Consider the following 25,756-nt stretch of genomic DNA (forward strand, 5'->3'; position numbering starts at 1 on the left):
TAAGGGACAAAGAGATAATGATATCTTTAGAGTCTTCCAGCACAAGAGATAACATCCCAGTGACCAAACATTCTCCAAGACCACTGACTCCAAACACCTTAATGTCAAGACCCCTGAATTCAGGGAATGAATGACTTATGAAGGAAACCTGGACCCTCTCCTTGTTCTGACCAGTTCCTGGATGCCTAAGAGGAACCAGACCACAATCATGGTAAAAACTCCACCCCAATCAAAGACTCATGCTCTTTTCCTTTCTGTGACTCCTGGACACTCTGTCCGTATCTCTATATATTTATCTTCAATAAACTCTGTTTTCACTTCCAAGAAAAAAAAAACCAAACATTTTTTGTGGGTTTTTTTAGGGGGTAGAGGCAGAGGGAGAGGGAGAGAGAGAATCTTAAGCAGGCTCCATGTCCAGTGTGGGGCCCGAGATGGGGCTCGATTCTACTACCCTGTGATCATGACCTGAGCTGAAATCAAGAGTCGGATGCTTAATGGACAGACCCCCCCCGGGTGCCCCTGGATTTTTCTTTTTTAATTTACATCTATGAACTGTGTTGTAAACCATCAGTTTTCTTAGTTATATAGTAAGGGTTATAATGTACCTGCTGATAGGACTAGGGAAAATCCATTGGGATAGAGTTGGAAAGGTAGAGGGATAAGTCTTGATCAACAAAAAGAAAACACAGCAAGATTTTCTAAATGCTGCTGTTCCATTTAAAAGTCTTGAACAGGGGCGCCTGGTGGCTCAGTCATTAAGCGTCTGCCTCCGGCTCAGGTCATGATCCCAGGGTCCTGGGATCAAGCCCCACATCGGGCTCCCCACCCAGCAAGGAGCCTGCTTCTCCCTCTCCCACTCCCCCCGCCTGTGCTCTCTCTCTCTCTCAAATGAATAAATAAAATCTTAAAAAAAAAAAAAGTCTTGAGCATTCATAAAACAGTAAAATCTCACCAAATATGAAGTTTGGTTATATGCCTAAACAAATTTTTAACTGGATCCTAAAGTTAATTTGGGGGTGGGGGGGAGGTGAAGGAAGGAGAGAGGAAACAAAAATACAGTGAAAGGAAGGGACCATATCCTTGTAAGTTTCAGAAGACAGAACACAATATTATAAAAACCAAAAATATGTATATTTAGGAGAAATAAAACAAAATGGGAAACTGCTATCTTTTTTAAAAAATTCAGGTATAATTAACATACAGTGTTACATTAGTTTCAGGTGTACAATATGATTCAACAATTCAACAATTCAACACTGAGAAATGAGCATTTCTCAGTGCTCAACAAGGTAAGTGTCCTCTTAATCCCCTTCATCTATTTCACCCATCTCACCACCCAACTCCCCCTGGCAACAACCAGTTTCTCTGTATTTAAGGGTTTTGGGGTTTTTTTTGTCTTTTTTTTCTTTGTTCATTTGTTTCTTAAAATTCCACATACAAGTGAAATCACATTTGTCTTTCTCTGACTGATTTATTTCACTTAAAACTATACCCTCTAGGGCGCCTGGGTGGCTCAGTTGGTTAAGCGACTGCCTTCGGCTCAGGTCATGATCCTGGAGTCCCGGGATCGAGTCCCACATCAGGCTCCCTGCTCAGCGGGGGTCTGCTTCTCCCTCTGACCCTCTTCCCTCTCGTGCTCTCTGTCTCTCATTCTCTCTCTCTCAAATAAATAAATCTTTAAAAAAAAACAAAACAAAACTATACCCTCTAGATCCATCCATGTTGTTGCAAAAGGCAACATTTCATTCTTTTTATGGCCATGTAATATTCCACTATATACATATACCATATCTTCTCTATCCATTGATCTAGAGATGGATATTTGGGGTTATTTCCATGTCTTGGCTATTGCAAATAAATATGGGGTACATATATCCTTTCAAGTTAGTGTTTTCATTTTCCCTGGTTAAATACCCAATAGTGGAATTAATGGAGCATTATTTTCCACAGGGGCTCTACCAATTTAGATTCCCACTAACAACGCATGAAGGTTCCTTTTTCTTCACATCCTTGCCAACATTTGTTGTTTCTTGTCTCCTTGATTATAGCCAATCTGACAAGCGTGAGGTGATATCTCATTGTGGTTTTGATTTGCATTTCCCTGATTAGTGATGTTGAGCATCTTACCATGTGTCTGTTGGCCATCTATATGTCTTCTTTGGAAAAATGTCTATTCAGGTCCTCTGCCCATTTTTTAACTGGATTGTTAGGGTTTGGTTTTTTTTTTTGTATTGAGTTGTATAAGTTCTTTATATATTTTGGATATTAACCCCTTATCAGATATATCATTTGCAAATATATTCTCCCATTCAGTAGGTTGCCTTTTTGTTTTGCTGGTGGTTGCCTTTGTTGTGCAAAAGCTTTTTATTTTGGTGTAGACCCCAATAGCTTATTTTTCCTTTTGTTTCCTTTGCCTGAGCAGACATATCTAGAAAAATATTTATACAGCCTATGTCAAAGAAATTACTGTGTGTTTTCTTCTAGGAGTCTTATGGTATACGAAAGTGGTCCAGTTTCATTCTTTTGCATATAGCTGTTTTCCCAGAACCATTTATTGAAGAGACTGTCTTTTACCCATTATATATTCTTGCCTCCTTTGTCATAGCTTAATTGGCCATACAATTTATTTATTTATTTATTTTAATTTTTATTTCCTTTATTTCTAATCTAGCTGTATGGGTTTCTGTGCAATTTTCACTAGAATGCAACTAACAAAAAAAACCCTGTGCACTTGTTCCATGAAAGGCTTGCTATAAATGCAATAAAATGTTTAATACTTTTTCTGATGAGCTTAAGATAAAAGATGTCTTTAAAACGTTGAACTAGGTTTCTCACTTTATACTTCTCTAAGTAAATAGGTAAATATTTGCATTCCAGGGTTGTTATGACGATTGATCCAAATAAGAGAACATATTATAGGGGTGCCTGGGTGGCTCAGCTGGTTAAGCGTCTGCCTTTGGCTCAGGTCATGATCCCGGGGTCCTGGGATCAAGCCCCATGTCAGGCTCCCTGCTTGGCGGGGAGTCTGCTTCTCCCTCTCCCTCTGCCCCTCCCCCTAGCTTGGGTGTGTGCATGCTTCTTTCTGTCTCAAATAAATAAATAAAATCTTAAAAAAAAGAGAACATACTATGTAAGCACCCCAAAAGTCCAGCACATAACACATGCTCAACAAATGGTAGTCGGTATTCTGCCCAAGACATATGTATATATGTTCTTTCCATTATACTGCTGTGCATGAATGTAGAATTTAAACAGATTATGCAAATTATCTATCTGTACTTCATCTAATAAAAGATATGCACATATGCACACACATGTACAATTCCCACTCCCAAGAAGGTCTCAAAAACAAATCCAAGTTACTGAAAATACAAGGAAATAGAACAAATTACTATGTGGTTAAAAACACACACACAAACAAAACAACCAAATGGTAGAAGAAAGTACTTATCTTAAAAAATGACTGACAATATGTATTTTCTATGTAAAAATATATAAACTACTTTAACTACTGTCCCTATAAAGGGCTATTAAATTGCTACATGTTTGCAATACAGTTTTCAATGACAAATTCATGAAAATTAAAATACAGTTTAGGTAACAATTTTTATGTTACCTTCAGTTGGCATTCTCTAATCAGGTTATAGTGAATTTTTAGCTTCAAATTTCACAGTGCGTTAACTGTTTAACAACAACAAAATCTTATCTAAATGAAATTTATAGTGATAGGAAATGTAGCTAGTATATGACCTATTGCTCAGGCCTTGTCCACCTTTCCCACCACCAAGGGCCCAAAGCTGAGATACCGTGGCATGGTAGTAAAGATCATGGGCTCTGGAGATAAACTGCTTAGGTTTGAATCTTGGCACCACTGACTGGCTATGCAACCTTGGCCAAGTTCCTCAAGCACTCTATACTTGCTTTACCTTCCTTAAAATAACAATGGTACCAATTTTGTAAGGTTTTTGGGAGTCTTAAATGTAACTGGAATATAGTTAAGTGTTCCGTAAGTGTTGACTTGACGCTGATTACAACTAATACAACATATTAGGCATATGAATTTGTTGTTATTCTAATTCATGATATTCTTTCACTCCCCTGTTCATTTAAACATCAACTCCTTCACCCCTAGCAATAGAATTATTCTTAACAAATTGTATGGTATGCTGGGGGGGGGGGTAGGGAGGCAAATTCTGCTTACCATATTAATATATATAAAATGATCTGTGGTTACAGCTATGTTTTCTGGGGTCTATTCTGTACTACTATTTAAGACATGGCAACTTGATGTAATTTTTAGTTTTTAATTTCAATACGAGCCATTGTATTTTCTCTAACAAAATTTTTATACATGGTATATGTTTAAAAATGGATGCTATGGTGGGTGCTAAAATATACACTGTAACAGTATTATATAGTTAATAAAATGATAAGGCAAGGCAAAAACACCAACAGCTAAAGCTTAATATCCTAAGAAAGGCACACAGTTGTCATCCTGACAATTATCTCCTTTTATTAACACTAAACAATTTGGTGGAGATGGTATTTTCTGAGATAAAACATAACAAAATGCTCAAGTTACTTAAAGCAACATTTTCAAAGATATCTGAAGATTCACAAATACATCTTGTTCTGTCACGTGTGGAACAGACATAAACATTCAAGTCAAATGGGTTTATTTCTACTACTTGCCTGCTACAAGAACTTGGTCATATTCTACAATCTCTCCAACTGCCCTATCTATAAAATGGGCATGATGATATCTATGCTTCAGAAATACTCATAAAATTTTCCTATGTTTCACCTATTCTTCTATTAACATCTCACCAATTTCTAAACTCAAAAGGGTGCCTGCCACATAGCAGAAGCTCAATAATAAATGATGATTTGCCATGTATGTCTTTTGGTTTGGTACAGGAAAGGCTAAGTCAATGTCATTTAATGGTACGGTAGGGGTAAGACAGACAAAAGAAAAATGGCACCATTTAAGGCAACAATTTTAAATATAAATTATGTATGAAAAATACTAGTCACCTTCATGCTTCAGACATCCAGATATGCTCTTTGTGAAAAATCTTTTGAAACGTAATTTAAAACAAGAAAAAAAGCCAAAAAATGATTACCAACAGATACTATTTTTCTTTTAAATATCAAAATGGATTAAACCCAGAGATGTCTTCCACAGACTATGCAGTTCTTTTTAAAAGAATTTCTAAGGAAAATGTTGATAATCATCAGGAATATTGATGACTACTCCTTGATCTTAATGACAAATACTTAAAGTACTAAAAAGGTACCTTTATCTTTATTAATAGAAACACTAATTTCATTTACCTTTTGGCTAACGTAACCCATTCCTAATCTAAAATGCAGATTGCTTAATCCAATGATCAAAATGTTTCATTTTAGTGAAAAACCAATTCAAGGCCAAAATAGTACAGTGGTGTGTGGGCCAGGTTGGGATTTGTCTGAGGATTCGATGAACTAATATAAATTATGATGTTATAAAATTTTGACAAATGTTAAGTTGCTGTTTTTTAAAAAGAGTTTAAGTATTCTATAGCCCCAACATGGGGCCCGAACTTACAACCCCGAGATCAAGAGTCGTAAGCTCTGGGGTGCCTGGGTGGCTCAGTTGGTTATGCGGCTGCCTTTGGCTCAGGTCATGATCCAAGGGTCCTGGGACCGAGCCCCATATTGGGCTACCTGCTTGGCAGAGAGCCTGCTTCTTCCTCTCCCTCTGCCTGCTGCTCTGCTTACTTGTGCTCTCTATCTCTGTTAAATAAATAAATAAAAATCTTAAAAAAAAAAAAAGAATCGTAAGCTCTGAGCCAGCCAGGCGCCCCAGGCTATTATTTTTAGTAAAGTTCAATCTACTTCTTTAAGGTCATACATTGAGGGACTTCTTTTAAAAGAAGTGCTTTATGAGTGGTAGTGTGGATCAGCAAGTTGCTAGACAAGCATGAAAAAGGAAAGATGAAATTCAAAGTAAATCTACATATTTGCAAACACTACTTTAAAGGTTGTTTAAAACACTTGACAATCTAAGAATTTACAAAGTTCTTTTCAAGTGGTTGTTTTCAGATTTTACTCTTTTTCAATGCTCTGTCACGCATGCCTTTGCATTCGCTGTTTGCTCTCCCTGGACTGAGTTTTCTTCAGATTCTCTCATGGCATACTCTCTCTTACTTCATAAAGGCCTTCCTTAACTACCCTAACTAAAATGGCACCCCTCTTCCCCTGCCTTATTTTTATTCATTGTTTTAGTTATCTCCTGACATTAAGTATTAAATATTTGTTCACTGGTTGTCTATTATCCCATGAGACTATAAGCCTTAAGGGGGCAAGGGCTTTTTCTGTTTACCATCTAGAATGGTACATGACACACAGAAGGGCTCAATGATTATCTGCTTACAAAAGGAAAAAGGAAACATAGTACCCACCTCCTCAATGAGTTCACAGTCTTCATAAACATAGATTTGAAATTTATATTCATAATCATAAGTTTTTATGAAATTAACTTCTCCTCTTAAGAAAGCATTTAAAAGACTGAATGGATACCAATATGCAGCCCTAAACTTTATAGATAGGGGTGTACTCAAAGTTCCTAAGTCAGTTCTTTTAGAACACATTTTTAAGGAGAATTTAAAAATTGGTGATAAAGGGGCGCCTGGGTGGCTCAGTCATTAAGCGTCTGCCTTCGGCTCAGGTGATGATCCCAGGGTCCTGGGATCGAGCCCTGCATCAGGCTCCCTGCTCGGCGGGAAGCCTGCTTCTCCCTCTCCCACTCCCCCCTGCTTGTGTTCCCTCTGTGTCTCTCTCTGTCAAATAAATAAATAAAATCTTAAAAAAAAAAAATTGGTGATAAAAATGGTTACAGATACCAAAATATGTCTCATCCAAACTGCACTATTTCTACTATGTTGTGAATTAAGTAGGCTTTTGAGGGTATTTCATAGTCTAATGTTTTTGATGAGGAAATGCTTTCCAGGTCATGTCAGAATAAAAAAATATAACAGTTTGACTTATATAACTAGCCTCAAATACAGATAAGTCAATTCTACAGATAGGTTTTATTTCCACTTTGTCCTCACTCTAGTCAAAGCAATAGCTGCTCACTATGAGGAAAGATCGGAACATGGTTGAGACCCAGAAAAGACTTATTTTCAAGGGGTAAAGATATGAGAGAGGGAATGAGAGTAGAGGAAAGATCAGGTCTTATCTCCAACCCAGCCATATCTGTTGCTCATAAACTGGGTCTCTGCAACTTCAGCAATGCTCTCTATAGTTCCACAGTTACAAAAAAATCCTACCATGACAAACCTGTATATGAGGGCTGAGAAGGTACTAGATATTTATATAGGCATCATTTCTTTGTGAATATGATATAATCCAATTCATTAAAATCATAAAATTCTAGCACTGGAAGAGGGAATCTTAGAGATGATCTTTACTAACTAACTAACCTTCACTGCCTCATCTCCAACACACACACACACACACATATATATTCAAAAATAGGGAAAATGAGATATATGATATATAGGAGATTACAATGGAACTGTTTTAAAGGCTTTTAAAAGAATAAACAGCCATTTTTTAAAAAAAATTATGCTATTGTAATAAACAATGATTTCATCTAATGGAAGCCAAGAAATAACAACAAAATCCTCTAAGCACCAATGGTAAAGTCACAGGGCCCAATCTGAGAAGGAGATAGGGGCTGAGTCATGGAAGATGGTGGTGATATCATGGGAGTTTTACTGCTACTGCTACTGTACAACAGAGATGATTCTCGGTTGTTTGTTTTGTTTTGGAGTACAACTGTTTCAAAGCATAGAACTACAGCTGTAAACATATATATATATATATATATAATACATTTTATTCCTTTATCCATATAATAAAAAGAAAAACCAAGGGAATATATCCAGAAGATACACTCAGAAGACTAAACAAGTCCTTTTTCTATTATTGTATTCTTTTTGAGTATGGTTATTAAATTTGGGAAATATTGTTTACACAGAACACATTTTATGTGAACATTCTGATGAATTGTCTTCAATATGTGAAAGACTAAGTAATTTGCTTGCAGTCAAAGACCTAGTTAGCAACAAATAAGGACCACCACATTAATATTTCAAATTCTAAAGTAGCGGTATTCTTTATATACCAAAATTCCTCATAATATATACTACCTAATTTATAAATAGACTGTATGCTCAAAGTTTCTTAGAATTCATTTTCTTTCTTTTTTTAAAGATTTTATTTTTTATTTTATTTCTATAGGGAGAGAGAAAGCACATGCAAGAGGGGAGGGGCAGAGGGAGAGAGAGAATCGCAAACAGGCTCCACACTCAGCAGGGAGCCTGATGCAGGGCTTGATCTCAGGACCCTGAGATCATGACCTGAGCTGAAATCAAGAGCTGGATGCTTAACTGATGGAGCCAACCAGGTACCCCAGAATTCATTTTCTTTACAGACCCAATGTTATTAATGGTACCCAACATTTTGGTCTAGCCTTCGAAAGTCTATTTAACTTATAATGTAGTAGCTGAACTACAACATTAACTCCAAAAGTAGATCTTGTGACTGGGGAACACAGGAGAGAGCACAGGAATGAAGGGCAGTGGAAATAATACTCCTTTCCTATTCTGCACAAGCAATATATTAGACAAAACACCAAAACTGCCCCAAATGGCACCCTCTCCTTTCCTCTTCTACAGCCTTCTCCTAGGAAAAACTTATTCAGATCCTGTATACCACATTAAGGCTCCATTACCCCCAAGAGTCCTAAAATTTCTAGGCTTCAAAATTCTCCTCCACTTCTACCAACTACTACTAGTTAAAACTCTTATTTTATGAGTGTAGCTCATCTCAACTCACAGTTTTGGAAACAAAATTTGATCTACAGGTCCTTCATCTCCGGGGCACAAATTTTTAAAAATATTAATAGTCCCTGAATTATTCACCAACGTAAGTGGGGTAGAGAGGCAGGAAAATTCTTTTGTGTACATGAATCATCTGTAATTTGAAAAACACTATATAAGTCAAACTTCTCCTTTCATTTCTTAGATTATGTATGTGTGTGCATGAATGGGGAACATATATTTTAATTTCATATGAGAGAATCCTAGAGGACACTTGTTTGTTATGTTTTATATGGAAAACATTTTAACTGTTCCTTTTTTAAAAAATTTTAATTCCAGTATAGTTAACATACAGTGTTATATCAGTTTCAGATGTAGAACAGAGTAATTCAACAATTCTACACATTACTCAGCGCTCATCATAATAAGTGTACACTTTAGTCCCCATCACCTGTTTCACACATCCCCCTACTGACCTCCCCTCTGGTAAGAGAACACTTGTTTATTTAGAAGAGCTTTAGTCTCTTAAAGCTAGAAACAACTCTGTGAAACATTTCCCTATTATATATGCAGTGAAATTCTTCAGCTACTTTAAAAAAGATAAATGTCCTGACATATTTGATAAATTATATCACTCATAAATCAGTAAGTCAATAGATGTGCTAATGAAAATAACAACTGACCCTCCCAAAAGTATCACTTTCTCAAATTCAATGAACCATTTTGCAAACAGAAATTATTGTCTGTAAATAGTACTAGGCAAAAATGCAAATAAGCCAGGGGAAATTCCTAAAATGCATAATACAGTGGGTAGCATTATAAATAGCATTATATTCCTATAAAAAGATGTGATTTCTTCTATAATTATCTTTTTCCTATTATGGAATCAGAGTTGTTAGTTGGTTTCGTTATGACTAAGCACTCTAGGGTACTAATATCACTTGATAAGAATATGAAATTGCTGAAAGAGTACCCAAAATCCACTTAATGAAACAGAAAGAAAATCACAAGTATTATTACATGTATATATGTGTACAAATGCAAAAGAACATTCCAAGTAAAAAGATTTCTGAATGAGCAAAGTCCTTTCCCTCCTACCTCTTTCAGAGTTCCATCTCTTATAATTAAAAAAAAAAAAATTGTTTTGCTTTAGTATATTCTTTTAAGCTCTCAAGATTCTGATCCAAGAAATTAGAAAATAATCAATTCCACAAAATCCATTCACCGGAAATTATTTGAAATCCCAACTCCCAACTTGTAGTGTATATGATACTGTTTCAAAGCTTTATCATAATACAAATTAAAAAGCAGATAGCTGAGAATCATCTAGTAGCAAAAACAAAAGACTGTAAAACAAAGAAGGGGTCTTAAGAAAAATTTTTAGATTCATTTATAACAAGTAAAATTAAGAATATTTTGTCCAGAAGTTCACCAATTTAATCAATCTCATATTTAAAAAAATGGCTTAGTTTAGACTTCCAGAATACACTTGACCTGCCCTATCACCCCTTCATATCTGTCAAAGGAGCATATAAGCACTAGTCCTCATAAAGGAATCACCATTAAAAAAAGTATTTGATTTATGAAAATCATTATAAATTATAGCTTATAAAATTTAATTCAGCTAAAAAACCTCTCACGTGTTAAAATAAACCTACCAGCGTTATGTTGTGATTTGAAGTAGGTAGGAACACACTCAGAATAAATAATGTATTCTCATAGGCTTTACAATGTTAGGTACTTCAAGATGAAGGGGACACAACAACCCCCCAAAACTATATGAACCACAAATGACAAAAAATAGAAATTATAATCCCCCAAAACATTGCATGGATATCTCAGGGCTTTTCCTTTGCCACACTAGTGGATGACAAAAACATTTAAAAATCTCATATATGTGAATCTTGCTTTATACAAGAGGGTATGTTTCTGAAAACTTTATGTGAATTAAACCTAATTTCAAATCTACTTGAGAAGCTCCTAAACTAAAATGAATAATTTTTTTAAGAATAATTACTTATTCTCACTTTCTCTGTTTCAAGTAAATCAAATGTATAACAATGTGATTTTTCCACAGCAGCATAAATTTCTAGCTTCAGTAAATAATCTTGTCAGAAATTGATGACTTCTTAGAATAGTTTTATAGAAATAGTTTTACCTTTATGTAGGTATATGTATGTACATGTGTATCTGTATTGTGTATATAGATACATAGACATACAAAATTATATGTAAAAAATGAATATATTTTCTTCTTCATTCAGAGTTGCTGAGATACAATACCTGTAATCCTCACATACAGTTCAAGAAATCAAGGAAATGTTGGATTTATTCTGTGATTCTCCCCCTAGCCAGGCACACAATGTATAGTATCGCCAAACTATTTCTAGTTGCTGTATACAAATTATGTGGAAAACTAACAAAAACAGGAAAGTGGGGATGAGGGGACTGAATCACAGAACAGTAAGAATTAATAAAACCTTTTTCTATTTAGAATTCAGTTAGTGAAGCTGACACACTGCCCTTGGTTACACAACAACTTAAAAGACAGAAAATATTTGTCTATGTATCTTGAATCAATTTCAATAACCAGATTAACGGACTCATATAATATTAGTCAAAGGGTAATGTTTAGTGACCACAAGCCCACCGAGGCATATGCAAATATACATGTTTATACACATACCCATGCACACAAGAAGTCTGAATGTCTTAAATGTTAGTTATATTTTTCAGTTGAATATTAACGTGTAGCATATATAAGCAATAAAATGGAATTATCCTTTACCAATAGTTTTAAGATAGGGGCAAGAGAATACAAAAATGAAACATAATTGGAAGCTATGTAGGTATACAAAATATCTAAAATTAGTTTGCTCTACTGACTTCATAACTGGATGGCATATACTACTTACAGAGCAACAAAGGTACAAAGATTGAAATTTAAACCCCTAATTAAGCAATGGTTTGACAGTTCTAATGTCCTGTACCTGCCTGATACCGTAACTCAGTAGGCAATCTCAAATGAAAATTAATATGGCAGACAATACAATTTTAGTTATAAGTAACAACTGATCGTTTTTAAAAAATGAAATCCTCAAATGTTCAAAAATTATTGGCACTCACCAAGACAACTTCTGCATTCAAAGAACAGCAATTTGTAATAATAAAAAAGGTTTCTGTGGATTCCCCTTACAACATCTTGATTACTGTCATCTGATCATAACACAACCATACTAACCCGGCTGCCATGTCAGCTTCTCTTCAAGGGGCTAGGTCTTAATCATAAATCAACGAAATGACTAATTCACATCGTTAAAACCAGCGAGTAGATTTCCGTTTTTTACATCTTTCAAAAGGTCAATGTACCTACTCAGTAACAAAACAGACTTATCTTTCAAAATGCTTCCTTCTTTTCTAGGATTGAAAAACAATGTTAGCATTTAAATTTAAAGTAAACTCCAACTAGTAATTAAAATGTTCATTACGTCTGAAATGGTGACCCCCTAAAATATAGTTTCCTATATTCTTCCTATTCCTATATTCTACTCTAACTAGTAATTAAAATGTTCATTATGTCTGAAATGGTGACCCACTAAACTACAGTTTCCTACAGTCTTCCTCTTATGGCCCAAATCACAAATCCCTCCTCCTCCTCTTTCCTGACCATTTAAAATAGCTTTCTAGATCTAAAAGACCCATGAAAATATTTATTACTGCTTCCTGCATCAGTCTTAATTTGCTACACTAATATTATATAATAACTTTAAAAAACAAAACTTTTTCTTTTGCTAAAGGAGCAACTAATGCAAATGGAGCTTAGATTTTATAAATGCTAGAAAGAGATGCTAACACAAATTAAACGATTTAGTAGTTAAAATGTATCTGAACTGTTTACATCTGCTTGCAGTATAATGATGAAAATGATGAAAACCTAGTGTTCATATCCTTCATAATAAAAATTTATTCTGCACTTTAATACAAAGGCTATGTTGCATAAACAGAGGATTTAAAGCTGTAGCAGAGTGGCTGAATGAAAGGAAAATGGCAATCTTTCTGGCTCCAGGAGATGCCATTCCCTATCACACAATGTTTCCCACTCATAAATACATGACAAATACTTCCTCAATCATTTTTTATGAGCAGGGATGCACAGGGGGTAGTCAATGGCTAGCTTGAGGGAAAATAGGAACAGCAGGCGGCAGAAACTGTACAGAAAATGGCTATGTGGTAAATTCTCTTCTGGAACATCACTCAGTTACCCAGTCTTTGATCTTGCAGCTACAATTACACTAACTTGCACAAGATCTGATTCCCCCACCCCCCCACCAAACATACACACAACCCCAAACCAGATCATTAGTTATATATAAAATCTAAAATTTGGTTTTATAAATAGGATCATCCATACCTCTACATCTTTATAAATTAAAATTTGCTATTTAGACAAGAGTTTGCTTTCAATTGGCTATAACCATATCATCATCACAACTGGTCTCACAAAAAACATGGGGTGTCTGGCGACAGCTAAATCACAGACTGGCGTCTCCCAAGCAGTCTGTCTACCATTAGGGTCTGGGAAATGGTATTTACTATACAATTAGAGCCAGGGAGTTCTACCTGTAATCATCCAGATACAGGTGTGAGAAGCCCCTTTGGGCAAGGAAACTGACTCATCCCTTTTCATGTAAACTTTGATGTCTGTATTGTTTCATGAAGCCTCAGGAAACCTTACCATTCATACTACAATAAGATTTATTAACTGAGATCAAGTAATAAACTTTAAAATTCCTTCCCAAAGGTAACAATTTTTAACACATTAATCACCAAATTTATAAGAATCTGAAACAAGACAGTACTGATTATTTTAAAGTTAACTATCTATTGGAGGACACTGACCAGTCAGAATTGAATTTTCATGTTAAGTTTATGCTTTCTAGAACACTGCCCATAAAGAGGACAAATTCAGTTTCCTATCAGGAACACAAAATGTCTTAAAGTAATATCAACAGGGCATTTTTAGTTGCAGTAATTTCACAGAATTTATTCTAATCATTTATTGGAGTTAACCATCTGACATTAATTATTGTTTTGGCTTCCAGTCTATGAATGTTTATTTTTCAGTTTAAAGCTTCTCACTCTTTGATATCATATGGAAATGAGAATTTTTAATGGAAAATTGAAACCATGTGCATCTAAGTACTTAATGAAGTACAGGGAAAAACCGACAATATATTTTAGGAGAACGCAGATATTTTGCTTTGGATAGTTTTGATTTGTTTGTATGACTTAATAGCATAAAATACTGAGGGTCCTGTGAGGCAAGTCAAAGTGAGTGCAATGCCAAATGTGTACATGCCCCACATGTTACATGAACATAGGAGTTTTTGAAGTTATTAGTGAATGAAAGAAAACCTTGTACATTTGGGTTACATGTCAAAAATGTTAACACATGAATGCAGCTTTTACCTTTGTACACTTTAAAAGTGTTTGAAACAGATAACTGATTTTCCTCTCCCCATCCCACACACAGTTTTTTTAACTGAAAAAAAATTTTAAAGCATTGGGTCTGGATTTTAAAACTTATGCTCAGCTATAATCTCAAGTGGGTATTTTAAGGCCACATACAATATCAACACAGTTAGAAATTCCTAGTTTAGAAAGTTTTATTGCTCTAACTACATTTATTCTCATTTTGCAGAGAAAACAAACAATAACGTCTATTAAATTTAAATTTAATAAGTAAATACGCATGATTCAATATTGCCTAACTTAATTCTGTTCGTTTTTTCTTAAGTTCTCTCAGTAGATCAATTAGGAGATTCATCTCAGAATGTACAAAACCAGACAAAGCTTTCTCATCCATTTTAAACTTCATAATAATAAGGAGAAAAATATTAAAATCTAACATAGTCGTTAAGTTCATATGTATGTGTGTTTGTGGGTAGAGACAGGATATGTCTGAATATATCTAGGCGGAAACACTTACCATTTGTTTTTCTTTCTAATGTAGTCTTTTTCAGAAAGATTAACCAAGTAGACCATTGGTTTTGAAGTCAGAAATAAGTGTTTATTCAACACTTCAATCTAAAGTGGGAATCAGAGAAAGAACCCTTTTTAAAAGTTGAATAACTTGAAAATAAACTCTTTTCAAACAAGTAGCCATTTTCATTTTCATAATTCTTGTTTCTTAAGAGATTAGCAGTTATGAAATATCAGGAGTAGGGGAAAAGAAAATAATAACAAGCCCGGGAATAAGCAATCATTGACAGAAATAAAGTTTAACTAGATATTACCAGTAATAATATATAAAATAATGGAAAATCTAATTTGTTCTCTAAGAAGTCAAAGCCAAGGCAGGAATAGAAGGCATGATATTTATAACTTACCTCTTTGTCGTTCCAATCATGATAGAAGCGAACAGGTTTCTTCTGATCTATAACCCAGGATTTGACTTTGCACATTATATCCTGCACAACATTGAGAAAAAAGTAAATACAAGATGGACACTAAACATTTAGATACTAAATACTAAAATTAAGAGTTTTCAAATCCTCAAAGTAAAAACAGTCAATTTTATATGAAAGGGGAACTAAGTCACACACATAATTATTTTTTAATAAATCCAAATCAAAATCCAAATATCAATGAAACGTTGTTGTGGCATTAACATTTTAATATATATGTGGAATACTAGCAAAATTAGTAACAGTCTTAAAAATTTCAAGACAATTCACATACACCAAAGACTGTAAGAGCTAATAGTATTTCAACATCACCTAGTGATGCCACTTACAAGATAAACATGCTATTAGGAAATGGAGGGAGGGGGGAATACTGGAAAGAGACGGAATTATAATTTTTTCCTTAAAAAGAAAAACAAAATAGATGAAATTGAACCTATTATTGATGATCTACCCTCCAAAATATTAAATCAACTGACCAAACCCTTTTAATTCGGAATTAATTTTTTGCCAACACCTTCTTCCTGCCCACTTCTCCTGTCCCCGCTCCAACACCGCCCCCCCCCCCCAACCTGCCAAAGCCTCCATTACACAATGGCAAGAGCCCTGCACTGGTGACCTCCAACCAGCTGCATTCACTTTCAGAACATCTCTCTCTGCTGGAAATCTAAAGGCCTTTTAGTTAGCAAGCTAGTGTGCATTCAGAAGGAGTAACTGCAGGAAGAGCCCAATGTGCTTTGTTTCTCTAGCCTTTCTTCACAGAAAGATTAATCATCTGTGAAATGGAAACGGCAAACAGCAAGTGACACAAACTGAACCCTTCAAGTCTTTCCTCATCAGTTTTGTGGTTCTGAATCTAAAAGCTGCGTGTGGCAAGGTTCTTCTTACAGGCAGGTGTTAATAAAAGGCTCTTGGGTCTGAAAGGTCAAACTTAGCTCTTCCAGAAGAAGTGCGTTTGAGAGTCATCTGGTTTTTTGTTGTTGTTGTTAAAGATAATTTATGGGTATGTTTTAAATATGCATTTCTCACAAATTTATTGTAATACACAGTTATTAGCAATAGATTTTTTAGGTTTTCATCGATGTATTTACTTTACCATAAATCAGTTATCTTTCTATAAATATCCCCTTGTATAAATTACCTCAATATTTAGTATACCTTCCTTCCAAATCTTGCTGTTACCAACAGGAAAAATAAGGAAAAAGCCCCATGTCCTTAGATCCTGATTTGAAACTCTCCAGGAAAAAGACTTCCCACAGATTTTAACAAGGAAGGGGTAAGCTGAAAACTTTTAATGAAATCTAACATGTTCTGCTTACGAATAATCACTTTTACTCTTCTATAACTGAATTTCACTCATAAATGTTTAAAAGTGGCTAATGTAACACCATTTCCTACAAGGAGAAGATCAAAGTGCTATATTACAAATGCGTTATGATTAAAAAAGCCCTGTGCAGCCTTGCTATTAACTGTTCTTTAAACCCTAAAAGGCTTCCCATAGATCTCACTTGGCACTGCATATACAACCTTTGACAAGTAATGTAGACCATTTTTATTCATTGCCTAAAATTGTAGGCAATTATGTGCGTCACACTGGCCACCTGCAAATTCTGAATGCCTGCTCCAGTTGTCAGTGCAAAAAACTAATGTCGGAGGGGATTAATCTAGGGGGAGAGAGTCCTCTTTAATGGCTCCAGCAGGTGAAATGGCCCAGCTGGTTACTATGATGAGTGGCCAGAACAGCTTATGTAGAGACACGCAACAAGATTATACAAAAGAAGGAGAAGACAGTGGTACCATCTCATATTTGGTTCCATTAGTTTTTTCAATTAAAAAAAGAAAAGAGAAGAAAACAGACAAAAGAAAGCCAAACCAAAAATAAGGAAGGAAATTAAATTTTAATCATATAAAAAGTATAATATACTTTTGTAACTATAAACATTTTTATAAAACCAAAGGGCCCCAATAAATGATGATCACTAGTGAAGGAATTTCAGTATTTCTCTTTCATTTTAAATTAACTACACAATGACTCCAGACATTGAAATCTTATCACATAATCTTTTTGGCATTCGTTTTTTTTCTCCTCACACCAACACATTATACTACAAATTAGAAACAGTCAATTTTAAAGAGAATTTACTCATAATTAAAGTTCTCAAACAGTACATTCATTAAAGCCACATTCAAACCTTTTAAGAAAAAATTTATAGAGTATAACCAAATATTTGACGAGTTGAAAGTAAAAATGTTTTAAAATTTTAAATGTTTTATTTTTTACCCAATACTCTCTTCATTAGCCCCATAAAAGATTTAACAAACAAGAAAAGACACCTTAGATTATTAAAAGATGCCAGTTTACTTAAGACAAAAAAAGATTGCTCTCAGGTAAGAATATCTTACATAAATAATCATTATATGGTAAAGTTGTGATGTGCTGTTATTCTTACATAAGAATTTTAATTTAGCAAAAAATTAAAAGATGTTTTATGTTCCTTATCTGAAAAACTTCTTTTTTTTTTTTTTTAAAGATTTTATTTATTTATATGACAGAGAGAGACAGCGAGAACAGAACACAAGCAGGGGGAGTGGGAGAGGGAGAAGCAGGCTTCCCGCTGAGCAGGGAGCCCGATGTGGGACTCGATCCCAGGACCCTGGGATCATGACCTGAGCCGAAGGAAGATGCTTAACGACTGAGCCACCCAGGCACCCGTTTTATCTGAAAAACTTCTAAGCAGATGAACGAAAACATTTGGACAAATCTGTATATAATACTTAATGGACTAAAATTTTTCTTATGCTTATATATATTAATACTTATGATGAGAACAATAAAACGCTCCAGTTAACCGAGAAAATAATCTAATACATACTTACCCTACTCCTAACAATACAATAAACGCAATCCAAAAAACACAGAAACACCTTAATGCTTGAGGCATCAGAAGTTACTTTAGGATTTCATAATTTCTTTAGCAACATGATTATGTAGAAATACAGACGTAGGAGGATAACTTTTGTTTTGATAACTTTAACAAAGTCTTCACTTTCAAAATCATGTAACATAATGAAGATTATGCAAAATTTCCTGGATATGTGAACTTTTGGGTTATTTTGCAGTGGTATGAGTATACTGATTGGAGAGGTAACAGCTTAATGCTTAAGTGTGAAAATAAATCCTAGGTCTACCATTTACCAGGTCTGTGGCCCATTACTTCATTGATAAACATAGATGATGACACTATCTACTCCGGGGGGTTGTCGTGAAGATCAAGAGAGAGAATGCATATAAGGTGTTTAGCACAGTGCTCGGCAAAGAGTAAGTTCTCAGTAAATGTGTGCTGGTGCCATTGTTATTATGATGGTTGAAAGATTAAATACCAGTCGTCTACAAAACGGCAACACGATCTCTTGGGTACTCCCTTAACGCATATAGACATCTTCTCCAATCTGAATGCTGTTCATTAGTCCTTTTCTTCAAATTTCTGAAGGTTTACCAACAGTATTGGCTTTCTTAGTGAAATCTCAATTCAGACGTCTAGTCTTCACATTCTACAAGAACTAGTTTTTACTGAACAACTACCTTTTAACTAAAAAGAAAATCCAAACTCACCTTGAATTCCTCACTCATATGCTTTGACTCTTCTTACTAATAGTCTCACATTTAACTTAAGAAATGCTCTATTTTCTTGATGTATTTTATTATTGTTGTTAATAGCAATTGTAATGTATTTAGGCTCACAGAGAACATGTGATTTGCCTAAATTCCCATAGCCAGTAAGTGGCAGAGCTAAGATTCAAGTTCAGGTCTAAGTGACTCAGAAATTCATGTTCTGCCCAATCACCCTGGCCTATTTGTCTTCCTCACTGTTTTTCCAACTGCTCTTTGATTAGCCTAGTTATTCCCAAGGTTGTTATTCCAGGTCCTCATTCTTGGTCCAAGGTCATCAGGGAAATTTACTATCGGGATTAATAATACCTGATTGTCAATCCATGTATTACAAAAATCATATTTTTCTTTGCACGCAATAACATAACTGACTTTCCAAGACTACATACTAGACTTCTCTATTTTGGTATTCTTCAGTTTCCAGAGCAAGAATTATTAATCTGTGACCCATAACTAGATTTCAGGGGTTCCTTAACACCCTGAAATTATATATAAAGTTCTATGTTTATGTGCCTTTGAGGGATGATGGCACATATCTTCCAAATGCTTTTAAGAGGAATTCATCATCCCCAAATCCAAGAACCTGGGTTATGAGTGACTTTGTAGCAATATTCAAATGCCCCAACAACAGCCAATTAAGTATATGTTCTAGGTCCATAGACTCCCAGACCTGAGGACCAGAGACACTAACTTAAAACTTGTTTCGGCCAGACCCTCACTCAAAATTCATCTGTACTGATCAACACCATGCTGATAAAAATTATAGCCACAACATATAACACAATTCTACTTAAAATCATAACAGGGATGTTGGAGAATGTTACAAATTGAATATATCATTATTCTAAAAAAAAAAATGAACTGCTTGAGAGTAAAAAATATTTAGAGAGAAAAATACATGACTTGCCTTGCTATGTATTAAACCATAAAACTACAGTAATTAGAATAGTGTGATACTAGCACAAGAAGAGAGATTTGGATTAGGAACAACCTAAAAACCCATTAACTGGAGATTTGCTAATGAATTATGGGACATTCATATAACAGAACGGTTTTTATCCATTAAGACAAGACATAGCTGTATGTACATTTGCATGGGAAAATGTCCAATTTAATGCATTGCTAAGTGAAAAAAGCAGGTTCAGAACAACGAAATAAAGTTAAGAATATGAATTTTGCCATCAAAAAGATTTGGGTTTGAGTTCTGGCTCTGCCACTTTCTACCTGTATAACTTTGGGACAGTTAACATCTTTAATTTTGTTTTTGTAAAATTGGGATAACTCCAATTCAACACATGGTGATTATGAGGATTAAATGAGAAAATATGTGTAAAGTAACTGCCTCAGCTCCAGGCACATAGTAAATGCTCAATAGGTACTAAGTATTATTATTTATGGCAGAATGTATAATGTGATCCCAATTGTGGTTTTGAAACTATATATAATACATACAAACAAATGCACTCAAATAACGAAACTAGATAGATGCCATACCAAATTGTTAGCAATAGAAATTTCTAGAAGATTGGATACCAGAGAAGCTTTACCTTTCTGCCTTCTTTTTTAAAACTACAATGCTGTTGTAGTTCATCTTTACAATAGGAAAAGAAATAAAGATATTTACAGTGTGAGGGGGAAGGGAGGCTTCATCTATTCACTGCTCACCATCTGTAATCCTAAAATTTGATGACTAAATAGATAAGACCTGGCAATTTATCAAGGTGACTCACTCTTATTCTGTAATAATTATAGCTTCCAAGTCTGATACTTCTCTCTAGCCAAATCCACTATCCCAATACCTGATGCTTACACCCAGATGAGCTGATCTGTGCTGGTTAGGTGGCTTTAACTAACACACAGTCAACAATGCACTCAGACCAAAATAATGGGGGTCAGGGCTTCAGCTCAAAAAGTCTGGCTAGGAGTCCAGTAATACAGCTTCTTCTTGCTCCAACCCAGAGTATCCCCTTTAAATATCCCAAGTTGAGGACAGATCAATCTGTTTTCTCTCACGAAACAGACCTTCATTGTATATTCTAACTTGATATTTAGGATCTGCCTGAATCAGAATATTAAACATTTGTTGCTCTACTAAATGAATGCTGTTTATGGAGACCACAGTACTGATCCTTGACTACCATCTTTTTATATACTTCAGTGACTAAAACTCCCAGTAAAGAATCAACAAAAGACTCAACTAAGCCAATTGGCAGCAATGCTCTGCATGGCTCTGTGTGTGTGTGTGTGTGTGCACGTGCATGCATATGTAAGGAAGCTATCATCCAAGAATCAAAATAATAGGTTAATTCTACCAATAATGGGGGTAGAATGTATGTTGGTAGTTGTGGGTTTTTGGTTATGTAACTGTTACTTCAGTTCTCACTGAAGTAAACAGTGAGAACTTAACACAGCAAAGCTCTTGGCCTTTTGGCCATAAACTGAGTGGCAACCAGAATGGACACCCAATTCATTCTTGAGGTATAGATTTCAAGAGGATTTGAACATTACTAAAAAGAAGAAGGCAACAATCCTATATGATCCCTGTAAATCAGTTTGAATGGATTTTACCATGTTCAAGGAAGTATGGTGGGGGTGAGGTGTGGAGTCCACAAATTTGATTTTAACAAAAAGGCTACTGAATAAGGAACGTCAGAAAGGAAGCAGAAAATGATCACGCATGTGTGCGTGCACACATACCCTCTTAATGAATTATGTGGCATACTTGGCAGAATGCAAAAAGATAGAGCATCTATGAAACAGGAGCATGAGGCCATAAAGAGAGAAGAGTAATGTCAGAAAAAAATGGATGAAATGTTAAGAGAGTTGACAAACTAAGAAAAATTTATAAGGAAACCAAAATCTAAGTAGAAAGTAGGAAATAAAAGTAGGAAAATAAAAATCCAAATTGAAAATTCAACTGATACAAGCAGAAGACAATCAGTGGTTTGAATGTCAAACTTGAGAAAGGGTTATACTAAAGTATCAAACATACTCAGTGTAAACTACATAAGTATATAGCTTGATGAAGTATCACAGAATGAACACACACCTATAACTACTCTGATCAATATACACAATACTATTAGCAATGCAGTCACAATGTTTCATTCTTCTCCAGAGATATTCACTATCCTGGCTTTTTTGAATCACAAATTAGCCTGTTACTGAAATTTATAGAAATAGAATCATACATTATGCATTATCTTGTGTCTAGCTTCTTTTGTTCAACATAAGTGGAATTCATCCATGTTGTTAGAAATAGCAGTAGTACTTATCTTCTTTGCCATGTAATATTTCCCTGTATGAATATTTCACAGTGTATTTATCCATTCCACTGTTGGACACTTAGGATTGTTTATACTTTAAAAGCTATTATGAATAAAGCTGCCATAAACATTCTTGTACATGTATTTTGGTAAATTTGTACATGCATTGCTCTATCATAGGTCAAACATTTACCCAAATTTAGTATATATTGCTAATCAGTTTCTTTCCAACATTTGGTATTGTCAGTGTTCTTAATTTAAGGTGTGGTATCATTCTGTAGTCTGAATTTGCATTTCCCTAATGATTAATGGAGGATTTCCTCTTGCATGAAGTACATGTTCAAATCTTTTGCCCACTTTTCTAATGGGCTGTCTTTTCCTTATTTATTTGTAGCTCTCTGCATATTCTATAGACAAGTTCTTTGTTATATGCTGCAAATATCTTCTTTCACTCTGTAGCTTTTCCCTCTCTTGTTTAACGGAAGTCTTAATGTGAATATAGTACAATTTTAAAACCTTTCCCTTAGGGGGACCTGGGTAGCACAGTCGGTTGAGTGTCCGACTCTTGGTTTTGGCTCAGGGGGTGATCAAGCTCCACATCAGGCGCCACGCTCAGGGGGGAGTCTGCCTGAGACTCTCTCTCTCCCTCTTCCTCTGCCCCTCCCCACCACATGCACACGCGAGAGTGTTCTCCCTCTCTCTAAAATAAATAAATCCTTAAAAAAATAAAATCTTTTCCTTTATGATTACTGCTTTTTGTATCTTGTTTAAAAAATATTTGTCTATTACAGGGTGATGAAAATATTTTATGCTATATAATAGATATTTTATTCCGTAAGAGTTTCATTTTCACTTTTTACTCTATGTAGACTTTACCTTTTTTGTACAGTGTGAGGTGGGCGAGGATTTATTTTCTCTCCCACAGGATATATAACTGACCCAACACCATTTCTTAAGAAAATCATTCATTTCTGTTACTCTGCAGTACCATCTTCACCACAAATCAAATTTGTATCTATATAACCATTCTGTTCCATGATCAATTTGTCTATCCTTGACTGTCTTAATCACTGCAGCTTTAGAATAATCTTGATATAAGGTTCATGTGTACCACATCCTCTAACTCTATTTTTCTTTGAGACCATCTTAACTCTTCTTGGACCTTTGCATTTCCATGTAAGATGTGTGTCTTATAAGCAGCACAGAGGTAGGCTTTTGAAATCCAATTTGACATTTTTTGTCTTATTTAATTTTTAAAAAATCTATTGAGGTAAAATTCACATAAATTCACATAAACATAAAATCAATTATTCTTAAGTAGTTTAGTACTAAAAACTTGGTATATTCACGATGTTACGGACCTCTCACCTCTATCTACTTCCAAAACATTTCTATCACACCAAAATAAAATCTCAGAAAGAAGAAAGAATTCAGAAAGAAACTGAGCAGTTTCTTCCCATTCTCCCCTTCCCCTAGTCCCTGGCAACCACCAATCTGCAGTTCTGTCTCTATGAAATTTACTTATTCAGGAGATTTCACACAAATGGAATCATACAATATATGACCTTTGTGTCTGAGTTCTTTCACTTAGCTTAATGTCTTCAAGGTTGACCCACATCTAGCATCAGTAGTCATTTACTTTTTGTTTTGTTTTTTTTTCTTTTTAAAAAATTCCAATATAGTTAACATACAGTTGTAGATTAGTTTCAGGTGTACAATATAGTAACTCAACAATTCCATACATCACCCAGTGCTCATGACCGACGGGTGCCCTCCTTAATCCTCATCACCTATTTCTCCCAACACCCCACCCACCTCCCCTCTGATAACCATTAGTTTGTTCTCTATAGTTAAGAGTCTGTTTCTTGGCTTGTCTCTCTCTAGTACTCATTTACTTTTTATGGGTAAATAACATTCCACTATATGTATATACCACAATTTATTTATCCACTCATCCCTGATGGACATTTGGGCTGTTTTCCACATTCTGGCTATTGTGAATAACACTGCTGTGAATATGCATGTACATATATTTGTTTGAGTACCTGTTTTAAATTCTTTTGGAAATATCAATCCAAGAATTTAACTGCTGGGTCATACGGTAATTCTATGTTTAACGAAATTTAACTATTTGAGGAGCCAAAAACTCTTTAACTGGAGTATTATTACTCTACTCTTTCACTCTATTATTGCCTTCTCCCACTGATTGTGCTATTATTGTCATATATTTTCACTGTATCTATCTCTATACATTAAATCATAAAACATTTTATTTGTTTTTTTATTTTGAAATAATTTTAAGCTTAAGAAAAGCTACAAGAAAATAGAGAAATGTCTGTACATCCAGATTCATTAATGTAACATTTTGCCACATTTGTTTTATCCTTTCTCTATCTCTACACATACAAGAAAATATAGGCATATTATTATATCCATATATCTACATATTGCCAGAATTCAGTGACAGACTAAATATGTTAAATGATGGGAAGAGACTGTCGAAGATGACTAGGTTTCTGGTTTGCATAATCTAATAGATAGCGGTACATTTCACTGAAATAAAAACCTGTGGAAGAGAATCAGATGTGAAGGAGGGGACCCTTGAGTTTGATTTTAGATGTGCCAACTCTGAGATATCTTTGAGAAATCCATAAGATGTCAAAGTCAGGAATGAAATATATTAGTCTGGAGCTCCAAGTACAGAGAAGGGCTAGAGATACAAATCTGGAAGTTATTTGTATTTAAACAGTAATTGTAACAATGGATATGGATGATACCACATAGACAGAAAACTGAGAGGAGAGAGCCTCAGATTCAATTTTAAGTAATGCCAATATTTAATAACAAAGATATTAAGAGGATGAGCCTGCAAAAGAAACAGAAGTTGCTAGAGAAGGAGGGCTACTGAAAAATCACTATAACTGAAAATGTCCATTAGATTTAAAAATGCAAAAGTCACTGATGACCCTGGTGAAACCTGTTTGAGTGTGATGGGCAGGTAAACCAGATAGATTAGACTGAGTTATTACGAGGTAGAAAAAAGAACTCTTTCAAGAGGTTTTTAAGAAGGAGGGTAGTGAAAATATGGTAAATGAAGATAAGGCGTGTGGTATTAAGGAAGAAGTCCCCCCCACCACCAAGATTAAAAAGGCCATCTTTAAATAGTTAATGAAAACAATCTGGCTTGAGAGGGGCAAGTTGTATATACAAGAAAGAAGGGATTATTGGTGATCAAAACACAACTTTGTGAATACACTAAAACCACTGAATATTAAGGGTAAACTTTATGATATGCGAATTTATCTCAATGAAATAATTTAAAGGCACTGAAGGGGAAAAAAAAAAAGGATGACTAATAGTGTAGGTTTCCGAAAAGTCAGGACATGATAGGATCCAGACGACTGGAATAACTAGCCACAGATAAGAGGAGTGAAAATCGAGTGAATTCCTGTCTGGTAGCTTTTATTTTGATCTCTGAAATTGGAG

The 25,756-nt window shown here is 34.9% G+C and overlaps 1 protein-coding gene across 2 annotated transcripts in view; it reads right to left on the bottom strand.

Moving 5' to 3' along the window:
* Positions 1-25,756, bottom strand: part of OLA1 (Obg like ATPase 1) — a 192,844-nt gene that overhangs the window by 36,633 nt on the left and 130,455 nt on the right. For both annotated transcript variants that reach the window (XM_021702985.1, XM_021702986.2), the window contains exons 6-7: positions 15,260-15,340; positions 14,860-14,957 (exon numbers count right to left, since the gene is read on the bottom strand). In XM_021702985.1, coding sequence (XP_021558660.1) covers positions 14,860-14,957; positions 15,260-15,340 — 179 coding nt within the window. The remainder of the gene's footprint in view (positions 1-14,859; positions 14,958-15,259; positions 15,341-25,756) is intronic.

Source organism: Neomonachus schauinslandi, chromosome 3 (genome assembly GCF_002201575.2).
Source record: "Neomonachus schauinslandi chromosome 3, ASM220157v2, whole genome shotgun sequence".
Classification (NCBI taxonomy): domain Eukaryota; kingdom Metazoa; phylum Chordata; class Mammalia; order Carnivora; family Phocidae; genus Neomonachus; species Neomonachus schauinslandi.